At 40.3% G+C, this 13,911-nt stretch overlaps 1 protein-coding gene across 5 annotated transcripts in view; it reads left to right on the top strand.

Moving 5' to 3' along the window:
* Rprd2 (regulation of nuclear pre-mRNA domain containing 2) overlaps nt 1–13,911 on the top strand; it is a 66,277-nt gene that overhangs the window by 31,806 nt on the left and 20,560 nt on the right. For 3 of the 5 annotated variants that reach the window (XM_048356456.1, XM_048356458.1, XM_048356459.1), the window contains 5 exons: nt 5,480–5,580; nt 6,554–6,631; nt 7,864–7,916; nt 10,320–10,446; nt 11,943–12,118. In XM_048356456.1, coding sequence (XP_048212413.1) covers nt 5,480–5,580; nt 6,554–6,631; nt 7,864–7,916; nt 10,320–10,446; nt 11,943–12,118 — 535 coding nt within the window. The remainder of the gene's footprint in view (nt 1–5,479; nt 5,581–6,553; nt 6,632–7,863; nt 7,917–10,319; nt 10,447–11,942; nt 12,119–13,911) is intronic. The other 2 variants (XM_048356457.1, XM_048356460.1) reach the window with 1 other exon arrangement.

Here is a 13,911-nt window from a genome sequence, read left to right as displayed (position 1 = left end):
ATGAGGCAAGCACTCTTGCCACTAGGCCATATTCCCAGGCGCCCGCCACCCCCCACCCTGGCTTCTTTTTGCTCAAGACTAGCACTCTACCTCTTGAGCCACAGCACCACTTCTGGCTTTTTTTGTTTTTCTGTTTATGTGGTGCTGAGGAATCAAACCCAGGGCTTCATGCATACTGGGCAAGCTAAGACACATTCCCAGTTCACCGTTTATTTTTTTCTTTATTGTTTAATTTATTGTCAAAATGATGTACAGAGGGGTTACAGTTTCATAGTAAGGCAGTGAGTATATTTCTTCACCATTTTTTTTTTTTTTTTTGGCCAGTCCTGGGGCTTGGACTCAGGGCCTGAGCACTGTCCCTGGCTTCTTCCCGCTCAAGGCTTAGCACTCTGCCACTTGAGCCACAGCGCCGCTTCTGGCCGTTTTCTGTATATGTGGTGCTGGGGAATCGAACCTAGGGCCTCGTGTATCCGAGGCAGGCACTCTTGCCACTAGGCCATATCCCCAGCCCTCTTCACCATTTTTTAAAATTTATTTTATTATTATTATTATTATTTTTGCCAGTCCTGGGCCTTGGACTCAGGGCCTGAGCACTGTCCCTGGCTTCTTTTTGCTCAAGGCTAGTACTCTGCCACTTGAGCCACAGCGCCACTTTTGGCCATTTTATGTGGTGCTGAGGAATCAAACCCAGGGCTTCATGTATATGAGGCAAGCACTCTTGCCACTAGGCCATATTCCCAGCCCCCTACCATTTATTTTTAAAACAGGGTCTTGCTTCCTGTCCAGGCATGTACCTGGATTGCCTTCTTCCTATTTTAGGATTCCCTTAGTTACCAAGACAACCGTCTAGATTCTTTTCTAGTTAATAGTCTTTCTAATTTTCTTGTCCTAGCTAGCTTCTAACTTCTCCCCCTTAAGGTAGAAGATAGTCTCTTGGATTTTACTGTCCAGGCTGGCGAGGCACTGTGATCCTTCTAATCTTAGCATGTAGCTTAGGATAACAGGCCACTGTCTCTTATGGTTCAAGAATGGGATCTCTAAGTTTTCTGTCTGAGCAGACCTAAAACTGTGATCTTCCCATTCTTAGTCTCCCCAAGTAACTAGGATTACAAATGTGAGCTGCTGGCTTAGCTCTTACTACTCTCATTTTATGGAAGAGAAAACTGTCTTAGGAAGCTGTTTCTTGCCTGAACTTTCACAGCTCATTAAATGTAAGTATCCAAAATTCTCAGCCCAAATTGTCCAGACTCCCAAAACCCATGTTCTTTGTTGCTTAATTACTAATCTTTGCTGGTTCTGCCTGTAATTTTGAGTAAGAAAAGCAGTACGCTGCATGAGATCTCTAGAGTTTCAGATGTAAACATCACTATAATCTTCATTAGACATTAGCTTCCTAGCGTTTCTGATTTTGTGGTCTAGTTAATGGGCTAATATATTTAGTTTAGCTTGGAATGTAGTGTAATGGTAGAATGCTTATCTAGAATTGTACTGTGGGCCAGGTTCTATCCCCTGCCCCATAAAAACAGATACACACACACACACACACACACACACACACACACACACACACACACACACGTATGGCTAAGATTACAGGCATGAGCCACTGGTACCTGTATTTTATGTTATTTTTAGCAAAATTCAGAAGGGAAGAAGATTTAGCACCTACCTGTGATTCATAAAAAATAAAGAGGGGCTGGGAATATGGCCTAGTGGTAAAGTGCTCGCCTCCTATACCTGAAGCCCTGGGTTCGATTCCTCAGCACCACATATTTAGAAAAAAAGCTGGAAGTGACACTGTGGCTCAAGAGGTAGAGTGCTAGCCTTGAGCAAAAAGAAGCCAGGGACAGTGCTCAGGCCCTGAGTCCATGCCCCAGGACTGGCAACAAAAACAAAACAAATAAACAAAAAATAAAGAGATAAAAATGATCTTACTCTATATGCATACACAAAAGCTGCCTTAAGTTTTATAGAGGTCTTCAACTAACTGATAGTCATTAACTCACAGATAGCATAGGATAGCTGATTTCCAAACTGAAAGAATAGAAGGAAGTAGGAAGAGAGAAATGAGAAGTGATACACATAATTATATTTTGAGATTTTTCCAGTACTTTTGTCATGACAGCTTTTCCTCAACTGTAACTTCTTAAATTTGGAGAAATTTGTGGGCAACATTTATGGCCACATGTTAGATGACCAAGCCAAGTTTTGGTCACTCATGGCTGTAATCTTAGCTACTCAGGAGGCTCAGATCAGAAAGATAGAAGTTCCAGGCCAGTCAGGGCAAAACAAATATAGCAAGACTCCCAGACTCCCGTCATAACAGAAAAGGTTGGAAGCCAAGCCTGGGCATAACTCTTTTTTTTTTTTTTTTTGCCAGTCCTGGGGCTTGAACTCAGGGCCTGAGCACTGTCCCTGGCTTCCTTTTGCTCAGGGCTAGCACTCTGCCACTTGAGCCACAGTGCCACTTCTGGCTATTTTCTATATGTGTGGGGCTGAGGAATCGAACCTAGGGCTTCATGTAAGTGGAGCTGTGGCTTAAGTGGTAGAGTGCTAGCCTTGAGCACAAAGAGGTTCAGGGACTGTGCCCAGGCCAACAAAAAAGAAGAGAAAAATAATCCAAGACAATAAGTCCAGAGTTATGGCTAAGCAGTAGAGCCCTGCCAGCAAGCTTGAAACCCTGAGGTTTAGTCCCTACTATCACCCATCCCACACCCCAAAAGAGAGAGAAAGATGACCAAAAAGGGAAAAAGAGATCTTCAGATTAGTTGAGAAGCCCCTTTTTCCCCCCAAATATTTTTCCAGTTATTTTAGTTCATTTCATTAAATTTCTACTTACCTTTTCATTGCTGGTTTGAAATTCTATAGGCAAGGAATCTAGAGATGTTTCAGATAATAAACAAATTGTTACTGTATTGAAAATGTATGTGTTAACTCAGGAGACTGAGATCTGATAGGATCATGGTTCAAAGCCATCGCAGGCAGGAAAGTTTGTGAGACTTTCTCTCAAACTGTGACTCAAGTGGTAGAGTACTAGCCTTGAGCAAAAAAAACTCAGGGACTACACCCAGGCCCTGAGTTCAAGCCTCTGGACCAGCACAAATAAATAAAGAAGATTTAAATAAAATAAAAAAAAAGAAAATGTATGTGTTAGAAGTTGAGGTATAAGTGAAGGAAAACTAAATTGATGTTTCTTAGTTGCCATTTGTTTCCTTGCTCCTGGTTAGGAGAATAAATTGCTACTTTATCTCAATGTGTATCACTGTAAGATCAGAATAGTTGAAACATAAGCTCATGCCTATAATGTTAGTTGCACAGAGATCTGAAGGTTGAATTGCAATTCCAAGCCAGCCAGCTAGTAAAGTTCGTAGACTTCTCCAATTAACTCAGAAAAAATGGAGCTGGGACTGGGAATATGACCTAGTGGTAGAGTGCTTGCCTCACATACATGAAACCCTGGGTTCGATTCCTCAGCGCCATGTATTTAGAAAAAGCCAGAAGTGGTGCTGTGGTTGAAGTGTTAGAGTGCTAGCCTTGAGCAAAAAGAAGCCAGGGACAGTGCTTAGGCCCTGAGTTCAAGCTCCATGACTGGCAAAAAAAAAAAAAAAAAAAGGACCTGTACTTCAAATGGTAGAACATCAGCTTTGAGCCACAAACCTTAAGGAACAGCACTCAGGCCCTGAATTCAAGCTTCAGTATTAGCATACTAAATAATAATAAATAAACAAGTAAAATATCTAACTGAACTGGTGGCTCATACATAGCTGTAATCTTAGCTTCTTAGCTTCTCAGAAATCTGATGTCTAAGGATTGAAATTTGTCCCTGAGCTTCGTTTGCTCAAGGCTAGCTAGCACTCTACCACTTGCGCCACAGTGCCACTTCTGGCTTTTTCTGTTTATGTGGTGCTGGGGAATCGAACCCAGGGCTTCATGCACAAGCATTCTACCACTAAGCCACGTTCCCAGCTCAATTAGTGTCTTTTAAAAAAAAGGGTATGAGATGGGTTGGGAATAGGCCTAGTGGTAGAGTGAATATAATTGATGTCACTGAATTACACATTTAAGACATACCTGTAGAAAGAGAGAGAGAGAGAGAGAGAGAGAGATCTGTGACAAGAATGCTTGCCTCACTCTTGTAAAGCCCTGAGTCCATTTGTAGGGGGAAAAAGGAGAGGAAGGAAAGCTTATGACAAAGTGTGTGTGTGTGTGCCCACATGTGCATGCACACACACTATAATAAATCTGTAATAATTCTCATTTTCTCCCTCCCCCTCCCCTCATCAGACCTGGGGCTTGAACTCAGGGCCTGGGTGCTGTCCCTGAGCATTTTCTCTCAAGGCTAGCCTTCTACTACTTTGAGCCACATTGCCATATTTTTTGCCATTCATTAGCCTGAACTCCAGGCCTGAGTACTGTCTTGCTCAAGGCTAGCACTCTACTACTTGAGCCAGAGCTCCACTTTTGGTAGTTTTAGTGGAGATAAGAGTCCCACAATCTTGCCTTGCCCCGGCTGGCTTCAAACCTTGATCCTCAGATCGTAGGCTCCTGAGTAGCTAGGATTACAGCTGATGCATTGGTGCCTGGCTTATTATGGCAGATTTTATGCTACATGTATTTACTTACAAATTTAAAAAAGTAAAAAGCCAGGTATGTGGCTAGTCAGGAGGTAGAGGTAGGGGAGCATTTCAGTCTGGAGGCAGAAGCATAAGACCCTCTCTGGGAGAGTAGGGGATGTAAAAGGCCTGAGGGTGGGTTTCAAGTGGTAGAGTGCTTGCTTAGCACACTGGAAGACCTAAATCATATCCCAATACTAAAACAGCTAATGATTAAAGAAGAAAAAAAGTAGATTGCGTACAAAAGTGCTATGGTTAAACTGACAGACTTGTTAACAGCAACTGTGAAAGGTAGAAAATATTTTGGTAGCTTTGATAGAAAGTAGCTTATAGGGAACCCACTCAGGCTCCCTTTTTGCTCTTCTGTCTTCTCCCATGTGAACGAAAGACCTTTAGGCCTTTACTAGACACTGAGACCTTGGTCCTAGACTTTTCAGCCTTTGTAAGAAATAACTTTTGTTTTGTTTTTGTTTTTGGGTGCAGGTCCTTAGGCTTGAACTCAGAGACTAGGTGCTGTCCCTGAGATTCCTTACCCCTCCACCCCCCGCCCCCAAGACTAGTGTTCTGCCATCTGAGCCACAGCCCCACTTCTGGCTTTATGGTAGTTAATTGGAGATAAGAGTCTCACGGACTTTTCTGTCCTCGATCCTCAGATCTCAGACTCCTAAGTAGCTAGGTTTACAATTGTGAGCCACTAGTGCACAGCTTAACTTTTCTTTTTCCCTAAAAGGCCTAGAGAACATTATCAGCTACCTCTTTCCTTTCCTCTGTGTTCCTCATTTTGGCAAATTACTGAAATATGGCATTTCTGACCAAAAGGAATAAGTCAGTATTTTTATACTGTTCCACTTTTTCTTTTTCTTTAGGGATCCATCTGTTTCTAAATCTATAGAACGAATCTTTAAAATCTGGGAAGATAGAAATGTATACCCAGAAGAAATGATTGTGGCACTTAGAGAAGCTTTGAGTAAGTATCTTTTTATCTCCTTAAATTTTTTTAAATTAGACTTTATAATTTTATATACATGGGGGATAGATCTGATTCTATTATATAATAAAAATTTTAATCTGACTTTAAAATTAAATACTTATAAAAATCTAGTCTGTTTGAATTAAAAAATTTAAGTAGAATTTGGGGTGGGAGATTGGATTTTATTTCGATTGACTAAAAACATCAAGCAAATTAAGTGATGATGATATCTGATTATTTTCCTGCATTTGCTTTATTTGAACATTATAAAACTGTTCCTTAATTTTGTTTAATAAACACTACTCTATCTTCTTGATGTTGGAAAGTTTGGACAGTTTTAGTTCTTACCAAGCTATTTGGTAGTAACTATACATTGAAGTCTTTCTTTTAAAGCATACATTAGCCATACAAAGGGAGGGATTTTACCATGACATTTCCATGCATGTATACAATACATTCTAAGTAATCCCCCATCATTTATCCCCCCTTTCCTTCCTAATAAAATTTCAGTCAGTGTTAGACTGCTTTTTAATTTAGAGTTGCACTAAGTTGTGTATCTGTTTTCTTTTTAAAAGTTAATTTAGTTCTTACATATTTGATGCATATAATTAATCAAAAAGAAGTTGGTGATAATCTCCTACCATGACCATCATTTGACTAGAAATTTGTTTTTAAAATGACCATTTTCTAAGAAGCTGTTAAATTCTTACTTGAGTATGTTAACTGGAATCTTTAAGCCTCCTAGCCTACTCTTTTGAGAATTAGGAATTTCATTGATTATAAGCTTTATGTTTGACAGCTTCTTAGATCTAGTGGGTGTTTCTATTTTTTTTTATAAAAATGAAAGAAAAAGAAAGAGAGAAACTACAGTCTCGGATTGCCTTTTTTCATGCTGCAACTTTGGCACTGAAGTGGACAAACAGCACAGCTCCCCATAATGCCAGATTGCAAAAACTGAAATGTTTTCCAGGTACCTCTTTCAAAACTCAGAAGCAGCTGAAAGAAAATCTGAACAAACAACCGAATAAGCAGTGGAAGAAATCACAAAGTAAGGAACAAAATCTCAACTAATATAAAATTATCTCCTCTTTTGGAGCAGAAGAAAATGTAGACCATTTGACATCGTACCTGGCATAAACCATGGGCAAGCCTGTGTTTTCCAGGCCTGGGAGGCTCCCAGTGTCGTACACTAAACAAGCCATGATGAAATGACTTCTTAAGAATTCTTTTAAACAAAGGAAAAGCAGAAAAAAAGGGTTTTATTGAGTGAAGATTCACAAGTAGCTGGGGGATTAAAAGAAGAAAATACTTGTTAGTGCCCAGGCAAATTCTTAGGTTCAGAAATGTATGAAGGTTAGAGGCAGCTGGCATTAAACAACAGAGCTGAAGTGGAGACTAGGCATTAAGAAGCACATGTCTGTGGTAGTCATGAAATCCTTCAGATTTGGGGATAGGCTCTGCCAAATTAGACATGAGCCTCATATCTCACATCTTGGCAAGAAGCCATTTTCTCACAGGAGCTCCTATTATATTGACCACATTTACACAGCATGTGATCAAGGGAGTGAAATACTGCATGTGATAGGCTGCTATGGGAAAACAGAGGAATACTGAGAGACTTGAAGGTATGGAGGGAACCAGGTAGAAGACAGAATTGGGAGGTGAAACAAGACAGTTGGGAAGGTTTTGTTCCATCAAGCCTATGATGTTCATCGTGATTAAGAGTGTTGTATGACTTTTTTTTGATTCATGAGTTGCATGCTTAGAAACAAGAGTCATCATTTCAGCCAAAATTTAACCACAGTGATACTTTACTTAAGATGTCCCTTGCCCTTTTTTGTTGTTATGAATTGAGTCAGCAGAAAAAGAAATCCAAAGCTAATGCGTGGGAATAGAGTTGGTATTTTCTTCAGCCAGTGCTCAGGATTAATTGGATAGCCTGTTCCTAAACACTTTGAGGTATTGAGGTCTTCTTACAGTCAGTGAGATTAGGAAAAGAAGATACTTCATGTATCTCATGTCTCCAAATCAGTAATTGTAGGACTTCAATAGTTTCCTGGAGGTAAGTTGGTTAGACTTACTAAATAGTGTATTTTTCTATTACCATACTTAGGAGTGTTTAAATTTCATATTTCATTACTCTAGGAATTATGATTTCACTGTGCATGTTTGCCATGTATTTGAAGAATATATACCCTTAACCATGCATCTAAATTTTTCCTTGATTTAGTAAATTCTGTGTAATGGTATTCTCAATTACCTTTTATTTAATTTTAACAGCATCTGCGAATCCAAAAGCTGCTCTCAAGTCTAAAATAGTCGCTGAATTTCGAGTAAGTTACAACATACGTTAACTATAGCAAAGCATTATTTATCCTTTTTTAGTTAAATTTCCTCTATAGGCCAATAATACTTAGATTTACTCTGTTGTACTATTACATTCTAAACATGCTTCAACTGTTGTAAAAGAATCCAGATTGTGATTAGATTTGTTAGTTTTATCTGTTGCTCTAATTGAAGAAATAACCTTTCAAACTACTTGTTATGAGCTGAGTTCTTTTTTTTTTTTTTGCCAGTCCTGGGCCTTGGACTCAGGGCCTGAGCACTGTCCCTGGCTTCTTTTTTTGCTCAAGGCTAGCACTCTGCCACTTGAGTCACAGCGCCACTTCTGGCCATTTTCTGTATATGTGGTGCTGGGGAATCGAACCCAGGGCTTCAAGTATACGAGGCAAGCGCTCTTGCCACTAGGCCATATCCCCAGCCCATGAGCTGAGTTCTGTGTTGAATTTATGCCAGAAAGAGGCTCATCTTTCTTTGAAGCTTAGCTAAATTAGCAATCTCATAACAAAAGATTGTGTTTACCTAATTGGAATTTTCTTTTTTTCTGTCATGGGGCTTTGAACTTGGCCTGGGTACTGTCTCACAGATTTTCCTGCCCGGACTATCTTAGAACTGCAATCCCGAGATCTCAGCTTCCTAAGTAGCTAGGATTATAGGCTTCAGCCACCAGTACTCAACTAATTGGAATTGGGGGTGGGCGGGGGGTGAGGGTGGGTGGGGGTGGCAGTCCTGGGGCTTGGACTCAGGGCCTGAGCACTGCCCCTGGCTTCTTTTTGCTCAAGGATAACACTCTACCACTTGAGCCACCATACCTCTTCCAGCTTTTTCTGTTTATGTGGTGCTGAGGAATCCAACCCAGGGCTTCATGCATGCAGGGCAAGCACTTTACCACTAAGCCACATTCCCAACCCCTTATTGGAATTTTTAAAGGACGTTAGTGGGCTTTTTGCCACCACCCCTTCTCTCTCCTACCTGCCTCTCTTTTCTTTTTCCTTTCTTGCTTTTCTTTGTTTTTTCCCCCGTCTCTCTCACTTTTCTCTCTCATGCCTTCTTTTTCTTGCCTGGCTTGGGGCTTAAACTCAGCATGAACACTGTCCTTCAGCTGTTTTTTCACTCAAGGCTAGCGCTTTACTATTTTAGCCATAGCTCCACAGTTTTTTGGTGCTTTAATCAGAGATAGAGTCTCATGGGCTTTCCTGTCCAGGCTGGCTTTGAATCATGATCCTTAGATCTCAGCCTCCTGAGATCTAAGTTTCATCTCTTATAAATGAGCTTCTTGCCAGGATATGAGATATGAGGCTCATGTCTAATGTGGCAGAACGTATCCCCAAATCTGAAGGATTTCATGGTTACCACAGACATGATTCTTAATGCCTAGTCTTTTCTTTAGCTCTGTTGTTTAATACCAGCTGCTTTTAACTCCATTCATCTTTGAACCTAAGAGTTTGCCTGGGCACTATCAAGTATTTTCTTCTTCTTTTAATCCCCCTAATCAAGAGTGAGCCACCAGCACCTGGCCACCTTTGTCCAATTCATTCTTTATTCTGTAACCATAAAGTACCTTTGAATAACTAAGGAAATAGATTTTATGAACTATGTAAGTAAAAATAGTTTTTTGGGGGGTTTGTTGTTTATGACAGTACTGGTTTGAATATAGGGCCTCCTGCTTGCTAGCAGAGGTTCTCCACATCTCTAGACCTTTATTTGCACTGGTTATTTTGTTTGTTTATTTTGCCAGTTGTGGGGCTTGAACTCAGAGCCTGAGCACTGTCCCTGGCTTCTTTATGCTCAAGGCTAGCACTCTGCCACTTGAGCACCTCTTCTGGCCTTTTCTATATATGTGGTGCTGAGGAATCGAACCCAGGGCTTTATGTATAGGAGGCAAGCACTCTTGCCACTAGGCCTTATTCCCAGCCCCCAGCTTTTTATATAAATGTAGTGCTGAGGAAACAAACCCGGGGCTCATGTATGCGAGGCAAGCACTTTACCCACTAGGCCATGTTACCAGCCCCTCACTGTTTTTTTTTTTTTTTTATATAGGCCTATGCTTGAGCCATGATCCACCTCTTTACTCCCATTTTAGCTGAGATGACAGATGTAGGTCACTGTGCTCAGCTATTGGTGAGAAAGGATTTCTGCCCAGACTGGCTATGAATCTTGATTCTTCTAATCTTACCTTCTAGCATTGTAGGCATGAGCCACGTGTGCTCAGCAAAAATTTGATTTGACATGAGAATTGACCATGATGTCCTTGACTTTGAGGAAAAGTGAATGTTTTTTTTTTCTTTGGAATTTCATTAGACTTTAGTGGTGTTTTGTTTTTTATTTGTGGGAGAGGTAAAATAAAAGCAACTGAATGATTCTGTAAGTGAAATATGATTCTGGTCTATATTCAGTCTCAGGCCCTCATTGAAGAGCTATTGCTATATAAGCGCTCAGAAGATCAGATAGAATTGAAAGAGAAACAGTTGTCAACGATGAGGGTGGATGTATGCAGCACAGAAACTCTCAAGTGCTTAAAAGGTAAGACATCCTTTTAAATCTGATGTTTCTGGCTTTGCTTTCCAAATCTGCCATTTTCAGGTAGTCAAACTGGTTGACCTCAATAAAGTTTGTTCCCAAGCAGAGAGGGAGAGAATCATAAGTAAAGTCATAAGTAAACTCTTAATCCTTTCTTAGCATATTGTTCTTGTTATATTGGATTATGTATAGATAATTGTATATATTCTCTCTCTCTTTTTTTCTTATTTTCTTGTGACCCTGGCTGAGGTTATTACTCAGGACCTCAAGATTGCTCAGTGTGCTTGTTTAGCTGGTGTTCTACTACTTGAGTCATGCATCCAGCCCAGCCTTTTGCTGGCTTTTTTTATTTGTGTGTTTTTTTTCCTATGCTGGTACTAGAGGTTTAACTCAGGGTTTCAGTGCTGTCCCTTTGCTCTTTGCCTCAAAGCTGGCCTTCTACTACTTGAGCCATGGTTCCACTTCTGTCATTTTGGTAGTTATATAAGTCTCGTGGACTTTGCCCCCTGGCCTCGCTTTGAACTGTGATGTGTGAGCAACTAGCATCCGGCTTGCTGGCTGTTTTTTAGATATGGGATCTCTTGGATATTTCTACCTGAACTGGCTTTTGAACTACAACCCTCCAGATTTTAGCTTCCTGAGTAGCTAGGATTTTAAGCATGAACCACTGGCACCCAACTAAAATGATTATATTTCATAAATGTGGTTAATTGCTTTGTGTGTGTCCTTATATAATTCACTATAATGTCTTGCCATAGTCAAAGCCATATTGTAGTAAAATATGTCTGGTAAAGTACCCTGGTAAAGTTTGTCAAGTTATTAGTAATCTTTTTCAAAGCCGAGCACTGGTGGCTCATGCCTATAATAGCTACTCAGGAGGCTGAGATCAGAGGATCACAGGTCAAAGCCAGACTGGGCAGGAAAGTCCAGTTAGGAGTCAAGAATATTTAGTATGATAAACACAGAGATCACTTCATTTTCTCATCTAAGAAATATATCTTACTATCTTCTTTGATACATATAATGTCGGTAAACAGAATTGTGCCTCATTCTGTTATTCCTCAATAGTCAATTTGTGAAGAAAAGAAATAATCAAGTTTTAGTTGGTCTGTGTTTTCTTTGTTTTAACTACAAGTACCTTCACTATTGCTTTAATTTAGTAGGTTTAGATGAATCTGTGCCAAGCTTTATTAATATATGATTGTGGTTTACAGATGCTTCTTTTTTAAGGTAAAAGTATTAAACTAGAAATACTACACACCTCAGAACCTAGTTTGTTGGTAAATGCCTGTAAACCCAACACTCAGGAGGGAAAACAGGATCATCACAAGTTTGAGGGAAACTGGGCTACATAGCTACACCCTGTCCCTAAAAAGATAAACAATTACATACTAAGTAACAAGAACAGGTTCATAGAGAGGAATTTTCTTCAAAAGAGTTAAATTTTTACTTGTGTTTTTTTTTAAATCTAGAAATAAATACTTTCTCTGTTATTTTAGATAAAACAGGAGGAAAGAAGTTCTCCAAAGAATTTGAAGAAGCAAGCTCTAAACTGGAGGAATTTGTGAATGGATTAGATAAGCAGGTGAAAAATGGACCCTCACTAACAGAAGCACTGGAAAATGCTGGAATTTTCTATGAAGCACAGTACAAAGAAGTAAAAGTGGTAGCCAATGTAAGTAATTACAGCTCTCTTATGTTGAATGCTATAGGTCAAAGATACACAGCATTATCTGTTGTATATGGTAAGAATGAGGCTAGCACTATATTTTTCAGATGAAGAAATGACTTTACAAGAGAGTTAGTGATCTTGTACACAGTAGCGTAGCTAGTAAAAAGTGGTGGATTACAGATTAAGATATATGTAGGAGACTTGTATATTTTTTAAATTTTAATCTTACTGTTATCAAGGTATTGTGCAGAGGGGTTACCATTTCATAAGTAAGGAAATGAGTACATTTCTTACCTTTTTTTGCTTGAAGTTAGGGCATGGGTGCTGTCCCTGAGCTTTTTTGCTCAAGGCTAGCACTCTACCACTTGAGCCACAGTGCCACTTCTGGTTTTCTGGTGGTTATTTGAGATAAGAATCTTATGGACTTTACTGTCTGGGCTGGCTTCAAACTACGATCCTCAGATCTCAGCCTCCTAAGTAGCTAGGATTACAGCTGTGAGCACCAGCACCTAGCTTATTTTTTGTTATTTTGCTGCTACCACAGTTTAAACTCAGAGCTTCTCACTTCCTGAGCTTGCTTGCTTAGCTGATGCTCTTATCAGTTCAGCCATGCCTCCAACTCTGGTTTTTGCTGGTTATTTTGTTATTTTATTTTATTTTTTTTTTTTTTTTTTTTTTTGGCCAGTCCTGGGCCTTGGACTCAGGGCCTGAGCACTGTCCCTGGCTTCTTCCGGCTCAAGGCTAGCACTCTGCCACTTGAGCCACAGCGCCGCTTCTGGCCGTTTTCTGTATATGTGGTGCTGGGGAATCGAACCTAGGGCCTCGTGTATCCGAGGCAGGCACTCTTGCCACTAGGCTATATCCCCAGCCCTTTGCTGGTTATTTTGGTGATTGAGTCTCACAGACTTTTCAGCCTAGGCTGGCTTTAAATTCTGTAATCCTGGTCTGGGAATATGGCCTAGTGGCAAGAGTGCTTGCCGTATATACATGAAGCCTTGGGTTCGATTCCTGAGCACCACATATATAGAAAATGGCCAGAAGTGGCACTGTGGCTCCAGTGGTAGAGTGCTAGCCTTGAGCAAAAAGAAAAAAAAAGAAGGGACAGTGCTCAGCTGAGCTCAAGGCCCAGGACAGGCATAAATAAATAAACAATTCTGAAATCCTCTAGATCTCAGCCTCCTAAGTAACTAGGATCACAGGCATAAGCTGCTCGCGCCCAGCTGACCCATGTCCTTCTGATACTAAAGATCATATACACACTGTTTTGTTGTATTAAAGCCTTGGTATCTCAAAGAGTTATGCCAAGTTACTATTACAAGATTAAAAAATTGGGCATACATTTATATATTGTTTTGTCACATATTGTTTTGTTTTTAACCTGGCTGGAAAGACAATTGTCTAATGGCCTCTGGGGGGAAAACTGCTTTAAGGTGTTGTTTTTTGTTGTTGTTGTTTTTTTCCAGTCTGGGGAACTGAACCCAGAGCTTCATGTATACGAGGCGAGCACTTTACCACTAGACCATATTCCCAGCCCCTGTCTCTGGCTTCTTTTTGCTCAAGGCTACCACTGTACCCCTTGAACCACAGTGCCCCTCTGGCCTTTTCTATATACATGGTGCTGAGGAATCAAACCCAGGGCTTCACGTATACAAGGCAAGCACTCTACCACTAGGCCATATCCCCCGCCCCTGCTATAAGTTTTAATCCCTCTGTATAGTTATAAAAATATATAGCTCTATAAATTCTACCATTTCCACCTCCTAAAAGCACGATCTCATTTAACTTTTTTGTTTGGG

This window comes from Perognathus longimembris, chromosome 11 (assembly GCF_023159225.1).
Source record: "Perognathus longimembris pacificus isolate PPM17 chromosome 11, ASM2315922v1, whole genome shotgun sequence".
NCBI lineage: Eukaryota > Metazoa > Chordata > Mammalia > Rodentia > Heteromyidae > Perognathus > Perognathus longimembris.
Note: the sequence above shows the minus strand (reverse complement) of the source record. Positions and strands in the feature narration are given on the sequence as shown.